Here is a 16829-nt window from a genome sequence, read left to right as displayed (position 1 = left end):
GCATGTGTCATTTTTCAGCCTTTGTGTGGTTAATCAAGTGAAATTATGATGTGTTGTATCTCTTCTATTGTTTTTATTGTTGCTGTGACCAAATTCATGACATAAATAACTTACAGGACGGAAGATCTACTGCAGCCTAAGCAAGGATGACAGGAGAGCACACTGCTGGACTCTCCGCAGCTTTCCCGTCTTCTCTTTTCCCAGTGGCATCCAGCCTGTGGGATACTACCACCCACACTCAGGACTTCTTTCTCCTCCCAAGAAACACCTGCACAGACACAGCCAAATTGTACCTCCCTAATCTCCTACATGCAGGCTCTCAGTATGTCTGCTAGGCAATTCTTAAAATTCAATCAAATTGGTAGCCCAAATCACCTATCACACTTCCCAACAAATCCAAAATTAAGAAAGCACCTCTCCTATGAAATTATGAAATATACCTCTACAGGCTGTGTCACTAAGTAGTGTTTTCTAGAAGGTGCTCTCCTCAGGGCCTGGTAGAGCAGAGCTGTGATCCCAGCTACTGAGAGTTTGAGACAAAAGGATTGCAAGTTCCAGGCCTGGCCTGCCTGTAGAGTGAACCCAAGGCCAGCCCGAGCCATTTGACCTTGCCTTAAGAAAAAGAAAAAGATGGGACGTGAGGAAGCAGATCAGTCAGTAAGGTTCTTGGTACACAAACATGAGGTCCTGAGTTACATCCCCTAAACCCATTAAAAGCAAGGCACATCTGTATACCAACACTGGGGTGTAGAGGAGGGAGACAGGGGTTCAGGAACCAGCCAGTGTAGCCTAATTTAGTGAGACACCCAGCAGCCAATAAAGAGATCTTAACTGGGAAGCCATTCATATACTACTTGGGTACAATTTCTTCTCATAATAAACTTTTTTTAAAATAAAAAGTAAACCACCAAGAGAAGTAACACTTACTATAAGCAATACTTTAGCCTTTTGTTATAGAAAAGTCTTATTTCAACAGGGTGGTATGGCGCAAGCCCTTGATCCCAGCATTTGGGAGGTAGAGGCAGGTAGATCTCTGAGTTCAAGGCCAACTTGGTCTACAGAGCAAGTTCCAGAACAACCAGGGCTAATAGACCCTGTCTTGAAAAATAAACAGGACAAAAACCAAAAAAGGAAGGAAAGAAAAAAGTCTTATTTCCAATTTTTAATCATTTTTTAAAAATCCTTAACCTGACAGTTTTTAAACAACTATAGCTCCAGTTTTCACACTCACTTGCCTAATTTCATAATTATCTATTGATGAAATATTGCTACATGGAAAACAACATCTTTCAGGGACTTTAAACAAGGAAATACTGTTCAGAGATAAATACAAGACCAAATAAGTAAAGCCTTTCAAATGCAATTCCCAAAATTAAAAAGAAGAAGGTGGGGGGGAGGGAGAGGAGGAGGAGGAGGAGGAGGAGGAGGAGGAGGAGGAGGAGGAGGAGGAGGAGGAGGGGAAAAAAGAAAAAAGGATTGCCATGTACTCTGAAGTAAATGTTTCTAAAACAGAAAAGTCACCATGAAAATTCAAGCTGAACTAAAGATGAATCCCTACTTAAAATGCTTCTGAAGCAAACAGACTCTTGCTAATGTGCGGACTTCAGTGGTCACAGTGCTGTTCCATCTTGGGAGCAGGGCCTGGGGAGGCTGACAGTGGGACAGGGCTGGCAGAGCAGGCATAGGCCTGGGGTTCAAGAACAGCAGAAGACATGCATGCACTAAGGAGAAAAGATCTACTACTGTTTACCTAAGAGATAAGGAGATGCTATGGTAGAACTATGAACCTGGGACTTCAAAAGTGAGTTCTTCCTTAAAGTTACACATCATTTACACTTTTAACCTCCTACTCTTGACTGCTAAAAGTGATAAAACAAGAATAAGCTACCATACCTGACCATTACACTATTTCAGAGGAAATGTTATAACTCAGAAAACTAACATATTAAATGAGTATTATGCTAAATGTTGCCTATATTTCCTATTTCTTCATAAAGATGAAATCTTAGAGTAATTCAAAGGGTGTTGACATTAACTGGGAAGTGACTGACTCTAGAATGATACCAACAAAGTATGACTGAACCACATTTGCTTTACAGGGTAAGGCAGGAAACCACACTGAGAAATGGAAAACCTGAGTATTTACTGAGGTATTTATTCAAACCACATACTTGAATATTTTGTACTTTATATGCATTTTCCAGGGAATCTACAACCCTCTGGAAATCTATTCAGTGTATACACTGATCTACTGGATTACCTGAAGGTTCAATTCTTTGTGCAGGTGATAAGGAAAAGAGTACTTGAAGAATTACAAAAGCTCTTTTCTCACAAACCATTTTAGAGTTAAAATATTACAAAAGGCTCTAAGTTTCATTTTAGGATGAGGTAAATATATAGTGCAAAGGCCCTAATATAATTAAGTATAAAACTCCCTGTGCGATTTATTTGGGAGCTGAGTGGTAGCACCCCCCACCCCCAAAAGAAGAAAACCAAACAAGAGGGATATATATACAAAAGTTAGTCTAGCCTGGAGGAACTCAGCCTACAAAACCCCGAGACAGGAGGAGTGCCAATGGAGGGAAAGAGAAAGGGCTGTCTAAAAGAAAGGCTGGAACATGGGGGGGTCAGCAGGTGAAGAACGAGAAAAAGCCAACATCCCAAGGTCTCACCACGTTAGTAACTACCCTCCTGTCCACCACTGCCTCACCAATTCTCTGCTTTGTTTTCTCATCTCTCACAACTTACTCCACTATAATCTGTTGCTTCTATAACTGAAAACACAATCTCTTACTTCTAGTCTTTATTATGGAACTATTTCTTTGTCTATGGCCAGAAATCTTCAGGAGAATTCTTCAATATCCTTTTAAACTGGGTAAGAACTATGGAACTGTTCAGAAAATGTATATACACAATCTTCTAGACAGTTTTAGAAGATTCATAGTTTTATTGACGTCCTCAATAAAGTCTAGAACCACAGATTTAAAAGCCCTCGTCTAAAGAAGCTATGAAAGGTCCAGTGTAGTGGTACACGCCTTTAATCCCAGTACTCGGGAGTCAGAAGCAAGTGGATCTGTGAGTTTAAGGCAAGCCTGGTCTACAGAGTCAGTTTCAAGACAGCTGGGACTATGTAGAAAGATCTTGTCTCAACACCCCTCGCCCCTCCCCAGGAGGAGGAGAAGCTTTCAAAGATTTATGGGGTCACATCAACTTGATATGAGTCAATATAAAGAATATAACACACTATACAATGCCACTGTTGCTCAGGTTTTGTTGTTGTCTTAAATACTTTTTGACAGCTTTTAGAAATAGTATTATGGCTTGGATCTTAAGCATCCCAAAGTTTAATGTGCAAAGGCTTGGTTGCCAGCCTGTGGCGGTAGTGGGAGTGGCAGAAAGGGTGCCCCTTTTGGAAGGGATCTCGGGACTCTCTCCCCACCTCGACCTCCACCTCCTTTCTGATCATGGACACCATGAAGCAGCTTCTTCTACCTCAGCTTCCCACCAGTGTACTACCACAGGCCCAAAAGCATGGCGCCCTGGTCAAGCAACAGTGGATTCTGAAACTATGAGCGGTGATAACCTTTCTTAAAATTGATTGTCTGTCCCAGTGCTTTGCCACAAACACAGAAAGCTGGCTAACCCAGATAAATAAGACAAATTATTATGAAATCTTAAAGCACAAGTTTTGAGAGCATTTAAGTACAGGTAAATTTTATGACTGTTAGATATTAATCTATCTGGTTCCCCAAGAGCAAAGTCCACATTTTATTCATCTTTGCATTTCTAGTGTCCAGTAAAGCAGTGTTTCAACATGGCACATAGTAGGTGTTCACTAAACATTTCTTGGGCCTGTAAAGTGACTCAGTGGACAAAGGTGCTTTCTACCAAGACTGATGACGGAGTTTCATCTCCAGACCCCACTGCAGAAGGAAGAGAACTGAGTCTTGTAGGCTTCCCCTAACCTGTGGCTTACCCAGTGCACACTGAGCACACAGAATCACAATGTAACCTTTTCAAATATTTCTTGAGCAAACAATGACTTCACAACTTAATAACCAGCATTTGCTTATTAAATATGTCCACAAAACTACTTTTAGGAATGACTTAGGGAACACTTAGTAACGTAATTTTGTTTTGTTTTGTTTTATTTTGTTTTGTTTTGTTTTGTTTTGTTTGACACAAGGTTTCTCTGTATAGCTCTGGCTGTCCTCAAACTTGCTCTGTAGACCAGGCTGGCCTTGAACTCACAGAGTTCCCCCAACATAAAATTTTATATAGATTTTTTTACTGAATTAGTTTAATCCATTTATTTAATTAAAAAAATAAATTTCTTAACCTGTTTTAAAGCACAACTTTAGGGTCTATTTCCACTTAACTAAAATCTGTAGGCTCAGTTATTCAGCATACTCTGCTACCTCTGGTTAAAAGCTAAGGCCATAGTTCTTTCTGACAACAACCACCAGCTAGCTCTACTAGTCAGACACTCAGCAGCAGGTCCTGCACTGTTGACTGAAACATAACTCCTTCTACATGCCAAGTTTCTTCTCTTTTAGGTTCTCAGGTTTATATGAAACTATCCCTATAAGGAAAGTGTATATTTAAGTATTTAAAATATAAAACAAAGCAACCTTTTGAAGGTTAAAATATAATACACTGTGTCTTAATTGAACACAATTAGAAATAAATCACCATGATCCCTGATGGTTGTTTCCCTAAACTAATGAAAACTAACCCAAATTTCTCCCTCACACACATACACACATTAAAGAATTTGAAATTTATTTTGTAAAGGGATTAAATTAGGCTACTTGACAAGTTACAAAATAAATGAACCATTCATAGCCATAGTCAATCCCACAAAAACAATATTAAAAAATATCTGTTAATGTAAATTAACATCATAATATGTAAAATGTAAATATCCAGAAGTAGCTACTGATACTGATAGTCAGTCTTGTTGTGCTGACTAAATTGTTCTGGAACTTAGTAATGATGATGATGCATCAAATACCAATGCAATCATAACTATAAAGACGTTAAGCAGCACATTGTATGTTATGTGAATACTGTAATTAAAATATTAATCAAGACAGGCAGTGGTGGCGCACACCTTTTTAATCCCACCACTCGGGAGGCAGAGGCAAGCAAATCTCTGAGTTCAAGGCCAGCCTGGTCTACAGAGAAACCCTGTCTTAAAAAAAAAAAAAAAAAAAACTTAAAAACAAACAAAAAATTAAATCAAAATTTACAGAGCTGCTACGAATGTGGTTTACACAGTAATGACATTATTTTACCCTTTAACAAATAAAATTTACATGAAATACTGTAAGTTGTCTAATTTAAAATAAATGGTCACCTTTTAAAAATAATTTATTTAACTTTCTATTTTATGTGCTTTAGTGTGAAGGTGTCAGATCCCCTGGAAGTAGAGTTATAGACAGTTGTGAGCTGCCATGTGGATGCTGGGAATTGAACCCAGGTCCTCTGGAAGAACAGCCAGTGCTCTTAACCACTGAACCCTTTCTCCAGCAAATGGTCACTTCTTACCCCTACGTTTATTTTATTAAAACTGAAATATACACAAAGAACGTCTTCCATGGGGAGAAAGCCTTTTTACACCCACATTGCACTGTAACTTAGAACAGCAAAACAGGGCAAGGTGGTGCACACCATTAGTCCCAGCACTCAGGAGGCAGTAGCAGGGGGATCTCTGTGAGTTCCAGGCCAGCCTAGTCTACACAGAAAGTTCCAGACAAGGAAGGACTACATAATGATACTAAACAAAATAAACCAATAAACTAACCTTTCAAAGCAAGAGAAAGTTAATTAACTGACATAATATTTTAAATGCTTTACAATCTATGAAAACTATGGAGCAATAATTAAAATTTTGCTAATTTAATATTCAATTTAATAATATAATAAATAAATAATATACATTTAGTAATAACGAATGAAGCTGTTCATCTACTGTTATGATACTCTACCACTAATTTAAAATGATAGACCATCACATTTTTAATAGATCTATAATTAATTACTTGTGCATGTAGATCGGGTGGAGACATTCAAGCTGACATTGCTTTGGCCAAATTTTCTTTTATAATGAATACTTCAATTTCTTTTAAAAAACAATATTCAGGGGTTGGGAATTTAGCTCAGTGGTAGAGCCCCTGAGTTCAATCCTCAGCTCAAAAAAAAAAAAAAAAAGAAAGAAAGATATTTACTTAGTTCACAGTTTGAGGAAGAGTTCCTCCTAGCAAGGCAGCAGAAGCACAGACACATTGTCCCACTCCATGTGTAGTAGAGGACAGTGGAATAAACGGAGGGAAGTGCCCAGTGGTGCTGAGCTTGCTCTCTCTGTTACGTTCTGCTGGAGTCCAGCCCATGCAAGGGTTGCCCCAACTGCTTAGTCAAGGCTTTTCTGCATCATTCTCAGTCATTCTAACCATCTGGGTGTCCTTTTTGTCCCTATAATCTCCAGAATACCCCAAATGTAATCTGACAGTCTGAATTTTAAAGAGCTACCTTTGCGTAAGGGTTGAGGCATCATTAAGATCTGGATGAGCAGAAGGGATGTCACATCATGATAAAGGATTGGAACTTCAGGCTGCTGTTCTTCATTCCCCAGCCTAAAAGAAAAATTTCATGGTCACATTCTAGTGTAGTGCATATCTTTCTAATTCATTTCATATCTAACATGTATGTCTACAAAACAGAAATAAAAAATAAGAAAGAAATCTTAACAGAAGTACTCAAAAGCTATACTTCGTTTTACTAATAATTTGATCATTTTAGTAATGCATACATTTCCTTTTTCTAATTTGAAAACACTACACAAGAAATTTATCAAGCCTTACCAAGTAAACATCTGAGCTGCATTAACAGGACACTGAGTCTTTTGGATCTGTACAGAAACTAAGTGAGGCATTGAATAGAACACAAGAAACCCAGACAGATGAGGCAGCACAGACACCATCACAACTAGCTGAAGGGAAATGCTCACCTTACAAGAAAGCAGGGATACAAATCAGAAACCTGCTCTGCTTAATAGTCTCATTAAAAACTGTTCAAACTTTATTGCTGACACTAATTCTAACAAAAGCCTTAACATTTGCAGTTTCAACACAGGATAACCAACGCAGAACGTCTTACACATTACAAAAAGAAGGTATCAGACCTAGAGATGCACAGTGCTATGAAAACACAGACCTCAAAGTAGAGCTCACACTAATGAATGCCCTTTGGGGGAGGAGGGAGGGAGGGAGGGAGGGAGGGAGGGAGGGAGAGAGGGAAGGAGGGAAGGAGGGAAGGAGGGAGGGAGGGAGGCTGTGTGTCTGTGTGTCTGTCTGGAACTGAACTCAGGGCTCATACAGATCTAAGAAACACTATCAGTGAGTATAGCCTACAGAGTTAATTATTTTTATTATAGGTTTAAACTTTAATAAAACAGTAAACCTCAAGCTTCCAAAACTGACTAAATTCTGAAGCTACACTTCTATCTATGCTTGAACAATGCTGCTTAAGCCTGTGATTAGGCTCTGTTAATCAGCAAAGCACTCAGGAAGTGCTGGTTCCTACTATGTACCAAGCACTGGACAAACAGCTGCATAAGTCAGTTCATGCTCCTATGAATTTTACAAAAGACAGCTCTTTGAATTTCTCTATTCCCTTCAAATATCTCTTCATATACTGCACTTGTCTTCCTCTCTAGACCAGGGCTCCTATTATCTTGTCTCCCCAGTTTTCTATGCTCCTTGCCCATAACTTCATAAGACTCAAACAGGGGAAAGACGGAGGGAGAGCACCATTTCGTTACCAAATCTCTCACGAAAATTAATGATCTAAATTATAAAGTTCAGTGAATATTCTAAGTCCTCATCTCATTGACCCTAACTTTAGATATACTTGAATACAACTACCTGCAATTATTTTTATCTTTCCTGATAGTGCAGATGAAAATTAATTACAAGTTATATGTACATATAGTTATATAATATATTAAACATTATATATAATCCTATGAGAAGACTCTAAGAAAAAAATATATATAAATACTGTAAATCTTAAGACTGGGAACAGACTACTGGTTATGAAAGTAATCAATAGATCTTGGATGGAATGGGAATTTAAAAGTATAAAAGCATTCTTAAAAAGATAAAGACCAGCCGGGCGGTGGTGGCGCACACCTGTAATCCCAGCAATCGGGAGGCAGGTGGATCTCTGTGAGTTCGAGGCCAGCCTGGTCTACAAATCGAGTTCCAGGACAGCTTCCAAAGCTACAGAGAAACCCTGTCTCGAAAAACAAAAACAAAAAAAAAAAAAAAAAAAAAAAAAAAAAAAAAAAAAAAAGATAAAGACCATCAATTTGTACCATAAAAATTTCAATATACTTTTAGGAAATTTTTCAATGACTATGAAGAAAAAAACAAAACAACATAAACCAGACCCTGACATTTACCTTTCAGCCCAACTGTGACAAAATAAAATTCAGTATCTTAAACCATAAAGAATTATTCAGATACTTTAAAAAAATAGGTGCATACTAGATGTAAAGCAAAGGATAACCAGACTACAACCCACAGCTCCAGAGAAGCTAGGAAACAAGGAGAACCCTAGAGGGACACACGGATCACCCTTGGGTAGGAGAAAAGCTAGGAAACAAGGAGAACCCTAGAGGGACATACGGATCACCTTGGGAAGGAGAAAAGAGCTCTTAATGATGGGGGGGGGGCAATAGAGGGGAGGAGATGGGGAATGAGAACATGAGGGAAGGGATGGTCGAGCTGGGGAGGGATGGAGTGAGAGAGCAATGAAAGAATTATCTTGATAGAGGGAGATATTATGGGGTAAGGGAGAAACCTGTTGTTAGGGAAATTCCCAGGAATCCACAAGGATGACCCCAGATTGGACTACTAGCAATAGTGGAGAGGGTACCTGAACTGGCCTACCCTGGTAATCAGATTGGTGAATATCCTAACTATCATTACAGAGCCTTCACCCAATAACTGATGGAAGCAGATGCAGAGATCCACAACCAAGCACCAGGCCGAGCTCCAGGAGTCCAGTCAAAGAGAGGGAAGAAGGATTATATAAGCGGGTGTGGGTGTGTGGGGGTGTGGGTGTGTGTGTGTGTGTCAAGATCATGATGGAGAAATCTACAGAGACAACTGAACCAAGCTCATAGGAACTCACTAAATTTACACCAACAGCTGTGGAACCTGCATGGGACTGGACTAGACCCTCTGCATACATGAGACAGTTTGCAGCTGGGTCTGTTTGAGGAGCCCCTGGCAGTGTGATCAGGATCTATCCCTGGTGCATGAGCTGGCTTTCTGGATCCCACTACCTACGGTCGGACACCTTGCTCACTCTTGAGGTGGGGAGGGACTTGGTCCTGCCTCAACTGAATGTGCCAGGCTTTGATGCCCCCCCCATGGGAGAACTTACCCTTTTAGAGGAGGGGGTGAGGGGAGCAGGAGAAGGGATAAGAGGAAGAGATCTATAGTTGGTATGTAAAATTAATTTAAAAATTTTTAAATAAAAAAAAAGAAAAGCAAAACAAACAAACAAAAAGATGTTAGCTGGGTGGTGGTGGTGGTGCACATCTTTAATCCCAGCACTCAAGAGGCAGAGGCAGGTGGATCTCTGAGTTCGAGGCCAGCCTGGTCTACAGAACAAGTTTCACGACAGTCTGGGCTACACAGAGAAACCCTGTCTCAAAAAACCAACCAAACAATAAAAAACAAGACACCAACAGAAAAAAAGAACAGGGATCCTGAATACACAATTCACAAAGAGCATATAGCCAGGCAAAATAGTAAATGCCTTATAATCCTAGTACTCAGTGGCTACCACAGGAGATCCATTAGTTCAAGGACAGCCTTGGCTACACTGCACTTATACTATCCTTTCAAAATATAAAAGAAGGGCTGGAAAGATGGCTCAGCAGAGAGCTCCTACTGCTCTTGCAGAGGATCCAGGTTTGGTTCTCTCACCAGAGAAGCTTCTTTTTACAGTAGATGGTGACTGATACAGACACCAGCACCTTATCGAGGTGCAGCAAACAAATGACTGGTGGTGTGACTACCTCTAAATTGTACAGATATATCACATTCCTTCTCTCTAAGGCTCGGGGATCATCATGGAAGAGGGGAAGAGAGAATGTAAGAGAAAGAAAGAGGTAGCGGGCATCATAGAGGCAGTCATGTCCTGACAGCACCATTGACGCATAAACTCAGTAGCTGTAACTCTGTGTACAAGACCGGAAGATCAAACCAACCATAATCCCAAAGTGGAGAGGGGAGTTCATCAAGTCCCACCCCTAGCTGAGGAGTTATTGGTAACTGATGGCTACTGGGGCAGGGCGAATCAGTTCTCTTCAGAGAGGCAGCCGTTGAGAAGCTACAACATGTCCAGCAGATGGTCTTATACCCATGCACATACAGGCGTCATTAAGGGAGGGGACTGCAGGAAGTTGGGAGGGAAAAAAGTCATAGTGAGTTCAGGGGAGAAACTGGAACGAGAGGGATTCATTTGACCAAAAATTTCATACTCGTATGGAATTCTCAAACAACAAAGGCTGCTTTTATCTCAGCATTTTCAGCCAGTCATTTAAACCTAACTCTAAAAGAAGAGTCTGGTGGGGGAGACAGCGCAGGTAGCAAAATTCGCACATGTAAAGAATACAGGTGTAGTGATCTATGCTTGTAATTCCAGCCCGAGAAGGATAAAAGACAGATCCCCGGGGCTAACCGCAAGCCCCAGGCCAGGGAGCGACCTTGTCTGAAACAAAATAAATCCTATATGGAAGGTACCTGAGGAATAATACCTGAGGAGTTTGTTCTCTGGTCTCCACAGGCATGCACATGTATCTGCACACACATGCTTCACACACACACACACACACACACACATATGTAAATAATACCATTACTTCTACGAATGATAACAGAAAATACTGTTAACAGAAATAATTTTCCCAATTTAAAAAAAAAGTCAGTGATTGAGCTGGAGAGATGGCTCAGAGGTTAAGAGCACTGGCTGCTCTTCCAGAGGTCCTGAGTTCAATTCCCAACAACCACATGGTGGCTCACGACCATCTGTAATGAGATCTGGTGCCCTCTCCCGGTATTCAGGTACATGCAAGCAAGCAGAACAATAAATAAATAAATCTTAAAAAAAAAAAAAAAAAAAAGAAAAGAAAAAGAGAAAGTCAGTGATTATAATCAAAAAGGAAATAATTTCTATTAGGAATGTAAAATAAAATTATATATTTAAAAATCTACCAAATTAGACAGAGAAGTTTATGTTGAAAAGATTATGGGAGAAAATGAATATATTTCAATTTTAAAAATAAAAAATATACAAACTATAGATGACAGACTATACAACTAACTTTTTGTTACAATTTAATGACCTAGTGAACCATAAAATGAGAGTAACTGTGGGGATGGGGTGTGTCAATCAGATCCTCCTGGAAATGCCCAAATGTCCTCTATGGAAAGGGAGTCACAGAGTCACTACAGCTAAGGCCCAGTGCCGCTCTTACTGGCGGTGTGCCCTGAACTAGGACTAACTTTTCTAAGCCTCAAGGGTCTTAGGTGCCAAAGTTAGCACAGTTGAGAGTGATGATTAGGCCAGCACCTGCTGTAAAGTAAGTACTGGGTAACTGTTGGCAGCACTGCTACTATCCTAAGGCTCACCAAATCCCAGCTTGAAATGAGCCCAGCCCAGCATCATTCCGGATGGACAGTAAAGCCCTGCTTACATCTTTAACCTTCTAGCACATCAACCTTAGACCTAGACAAGTTTTGTTGGCTGAGCATCCTTTAGGCTGAGGAAGCTAAAGCCCTCTCAGATTTCATTTGTATTTACTGCACATTTGCCCTTGAGTTTCCAAGTCTAGCTGAAAGAAGAAAAGTGGCCTGATTTTTCTTACTATAATGTGCAGAATACTCATAGCTTGCAAAATTTGGCTAAAAACATAAATACAAACATATACAAAGTTTTGCTATGTTTGACACTCTCTCTCTCTCTCTCTCTCTCTCACACACACACACACACACACACACACACACACACACACACACAGCTATCTTGCCTCAAAGCATTTTCCTACATGACACTTTGTGGATACCAAGAATAAACTAACTCCAAAGGGGAGAAACTTGGCAATGACTCTCATAGCTAAATGACGAGAGCTGATATAATAAGTCATAGGACAAATCAAATCACGCCTCCTGATATTACACACTAAGAAGAACACATCAGTGTGGTGATTTTACAAAAAGTTTATAATCTGAATCTGATCACTGGGAGATACTGGACAAAAACAAATTTAAAAAACAACATATAAAATAACTGGCCTTAGCTCTTTTTTAAAGAAACAGGACAATGTCATTAAATAAAAAGAAACATTCAGAGTCAATGTCAAATTACAAAAAAAGAAACAAAATCAGATGCAAGCACAATCTTGGAATCCATAATTTTCTTTTTCTACATGCTTTATCAAAGCAACTGGCAAATCTGAACAGAATTCATATGAGGTAGTAGTCAATACTGTCTTTACTATCCAATTAACTCAGGACACTATCAGAAAGAATATGCTCCTGGCTGCTCCATAAGCTCGTTTGCCATAAACTCACAATCTAGACATGTGGGGTCTGGTTTACTTCCTTTTTTTCCACGAGAAAACATTAGTTTTCTAGTTTTCTCACCCCCTCAACCTTCATTACACAGATGATAGCATCGTCTCCATCTTTTCTCCTGGTTGTTCTCTTTGGACTCTGTGACAGTAAACAAAAGCATCTTTACCCTTTTCTTCCTTTTTAAATTTTAAGTCCATTTAAATTTGTTTCTATGTAAAGGTAAATGATATTTTACAGCAGTATAAAAAATAAAATAAAATTCTGTGTAATACCTATACCATACACTATAATAAATTCCAAACAGATTGAAACCCTTAACGTAAAAATTAAAACCATGTAAGTACTAGAAGAAAGTTGGGTAAATGGTGTTATAACAACAGAGTGGGAGAAAACCCGTTGACTCAAAATGAAAAATTAATAAATTACTAATTTTAAAACTTTAACATTCCAGGCGGTGGTGGCGCACACCTGTAATCCCAACACTCGGGAGGCAGAGGCAGGTGTATCTCTGTGAGTTTGAGGCCAGCCTGGTCTACAGAGATAGTCCAGGACAGACTCCAAAAGCTACAGAGAAACTGTGTCTTGAAAAAACAAAACAAAATAAAACAAAACAAAACAAAAAAAAAAAAACCTTTAACAAAAAATAAGCAGGGTAAAAAGCATCTGAGAATCTGGTTGACATATATTTTCTACTCACAACTCAAAGGCCTAGCATCCACACTACATAAGCATGACAGGAAATTAGACGCAGTTAATAGATAAGAGGCCTCACAACAAGTAGTTCATGTGGATGGATGCAGAAGACAGACAACACTAAATTTTCTTTATTATTGAGGTTTTACCTTGGGGGGTGGGATTATTTGTTTGTTTGTTTATTTATTGGTTTTTCCAGATAGGGTTTCTTTGTGTATCCCTGGCTGTCCTCAAACTCAGAGATCTGCCTGGTTCTGCCTCCTGAGTGCTGAAATTAAAGGTGTGTGTCACCACCGCCTGGCTAGAAAATGTCTTTAAATATTGAGGAAAAAGATAAATTGAACTATACATCAAGCTGATGGCATAGTGAAACAAGACTGTTATGAAGTTGTTTTTGTTTTGTTTTGTTTTTTCCGGAGCTGAGGATCGAACCCAGGGCCTTAAGCTTACTAGGCAAGTGCTCTACCACTGAGCTAAATCCCCAACCCTGTTTTGTTTTGTTTTTTTTAAACTACATTTTTAATATATACTCCTAATGACACATATTCTAAGAACAAAGAGGTGTCTGGTGCAGTAGTTTACACTGACTGTCCACTTGATAGGATCCAGGATCACTGAGGAAACAAACCTCTAGATGTGTCTGTAAGGATGTTTCTAGCTTGGGTTAAAAGAGGTGGAAAGACCCACCTTAAATGTGTATGGCACCATTCCATGGTCCTAGATGTAAAAGGGAAAGTAGATAACGAACAGGCTGACTGCTGACTGCGCATGCCCTTCAGCTCCCTCCCACTCCTGCCCACCATGACAGGCTGTGCTCTTAAACTAAGAGCTGAAATAAACCCTTTTCCTTTTGCCCAGTATCCTGTCATAGCAGTGAAGAAAGTAACTAATTCATCTTGCTAGCAGTAATAGTGATATTTAAAATCAATAATTGTAGTTATGCAAATGAGTAGTAACATTAATATCAAGAATAAAGGTTTTTCCCCAAACAAAACAGATAAAAATGACAAAATGTTATGACTTAAAATTTTTGCAATATTACAATATGCCTGAATTAGAAATACCAGTAAGAACTCAAGAACTTTTATCCTTAAAAAAAAAAAAAAAAAAGACAGGGCTGGAGAGATGGCTCAACAGTTAAGAGTACTGGCTGCTCCTCCAGAGGTCCAGGTTTGGTTCCCAGCACCCACAACAGGCACTAACTATCCTCCTGTAACTCCCAGCTACAGGAACCCAACACCCTCTTCTGACCTCTGTGGCATCCACATACTCAGCCTACATTCACTCAAACCCACGTACATATACAAAATAAATCTCAGGGAGGGAGGGAGGAAGGAAGAAAGGGTGGATGGGTGGGTAGATGGGTGGACAGACAGGCAGCTAGAGAGGCAAGCGGGCAGAAATGGCCTGTAAACATTACCCCAGTAGCTGTGTTAGGCCCCTGAGGACCCAGACCATGTTTGCTAAATATCATTAAAGAGAATTACACAGAGAAATAGCAAGTTCCAGGTATAGAGTGTTCAAAATGAACACTACCAGAAAACAAAAGATACTATAAAAAACTACTGAAAATATGTCAAAAGTGCAAAGTCAACCTAGGAGTCTCTCTTCACTAAAAGGAACAATGTGCACTGAAGGTAATGACTGAAATGAATGTAAACAAATATCCTAATATAAAATAACAAGCAAGTGCAACTTCCTAGTCATCAATGAGAGCTGCCAGAGCACCAACTCATAACTTTCAAAGTTTATAAACTGGGAAAGAATCAAGCACTCATTCTGTTAAACTGTACTGCAGAGCCAACAAACAGTCCATACAAGAAAGAAAGGGCTTTACAGAAACAATCCAGCAGAGGGGCAGTTAAACCATCAGATGAAGACGAACATGAAACTACAAAGAAGGGTGAAAGGCTGAATGAAGGCACTCATCAATTTTAGCATAAAACAGCAATCAATCTTTCTGTACCGCTAGCTGAATGTTTCACTTGCATAAAAGCCAACAGAACTCTTCAAAAGATTGTCTCACTTGGTAGAAACTTTTGTGCAATTTTTACAGAAAGTATAATGTGTGAGTTGTTTTAAATTTTTATTATACACTTAATATTTCATAAGAAAATGTATTCATATAGAAATTTAATACCATTTTTAAACTTAACGACTATTTTTCTGAGAAGGATTTTAGCTGATTTTAATCTTTGAATAATACTTACTGTGAATTCATATCTTCTACTAACTGGGTGAGTTTTTTCCAGGGATTATATTCAGAATCAATGGTATAAAGCCGCATGTGCAAGGCTAATATGTGGAACAGCTGATCTGAATAAATCGGGGGGAAAAAAAACTAATGAGAAAGTTGATACAATTCTTCCAGAATAAAATGTTCTCAAAAGTTCTAGTAACTTTTCTTCTAGTTACTTTTAATAAGGAAACATGATCCTTTTACTTTGATTAGTCATTATAATTAATCAAGTTCACCCTGTATTTGCTTGGGTGTTTATTACTGTAACAAAAGACCATTACCAAAGCGCCTTGGGAAAGAAAGAGTTTATTTCAGCTTACAACTCTCAGGTGTCACTCCATCAATGAGGAAAGTCAAGGCATCAACCTGGAAGCAGGAAGTGAAGCAAAAGCCACAGAAGACTACTACTTACTGGCTTGCTCTCTGTGGTTTACTTGGTCTGTTTTCATATAGCATCTTGGATCACCTCCCCAGGAAGGGCATTGCCTCCAATGAACTGGGCCCCCAACATCAATCATTAATCAAGAAAATGCCCTACAGAATTAACTACTGGCAAATCTTAAAAGGAATTTTCTAAGATCCTCTCTTCCCAGATGTCTAGGTTTACGTCAGATTGACAAAAACCAACCAGTACAGCCAAGATCAGCCATCACAAGCCGCAACAACTTCATTCCCTTCTACAGTGCTCTAAACATAACTCCAAATGATTTCTAATAGAATCTAGATTGTCCCTCTGCTCAACCTTCTCTCAGAAGTGGTCTCCACCTCATGCCGCAGTTATGCCCATTTGTACTTCTCAGTATTACAGTTGTTTCCTAACTGAATTCTGCTCCCTTCAACTCTCGGCCTGGGTATTATAGGCAACAACATCCTTAGCAGTTCAGATATCAGTGAAGTTCTTCTTTGGCAAATCTCCCCGCCTCCAGGTCTTTGAGCAACTAAACTATTTTAAGTTGTCTATACATTTTAAGTTGCTTGTTAGAAATAGCATACACAGATGGAAGTTATTTATTGTGGATCATAAATTATATCTAAATTATTAGAACTTTCCCAAATGAAAGTGTCAGAACAAGCGGTTACCATTTTTACTAAAGTGTAGGCTAATTTTGTGTTCCACTCTTGTTTATGGTGCTGGTGTGGTACAGGGTCTTGAATATGCCAGGTAACTGCTCTACCACTTGAGCTATATTCATACTGTCTAGTATTTAACCTCTATGAAGTCATGGAACCCACTTGAGATGCAA

General features: G+C 39.2%; 1 protein-coding gene across 3 annotated transcripts in view; it reads right to left on the bottom strand.

Moving 5' to 3' along the window:
• Ubr3 (ubiquitin protein ligase E3 component n-recognin 3) overlaps positions 1-16829 on the bottom strand; it is a 149790-nt gene that overhangs the window by 11442 nt on the left and 121519 nt on the right. For all 3 annotated transcript variants that reach the window (XM_036183531.1, XM_036183533.1, XM_036183532.1), the window contains exons 31-32: positions 15557-15662; positions 6532-6635 (exon numbers count right to left, since the gene is read on the bottom strand). In XM_036183531.1, coding sequence (XP_036039424.1) covers positions 6532-6635; positions 15557-15662 — 210 coding nt within the window. The remainder of the gene's footprint in view (positions 1-6531; positions 6636-15556; positions 15663-16829) is intronic.

Source organism: Onychomys torridus, chromosome 4 (assembly GCF_903995425.1).
Source record: "Onychomys torridus chromosome 4, mOncTor1.1, whole genome shotgun sequence".
Taxonomy (NCBI): domain Eukaryota; kingdom Metazoa; phylum Chordata; class Mammalia; order Rodentia; family Cricetidae; genus Onychomys; species Onychomys torridus.
The sequence above is the reverse complement of the archived record's forward strand: the minus strand, read 5'-3'. Positions and strand labels throughout refer to the sequence as shown.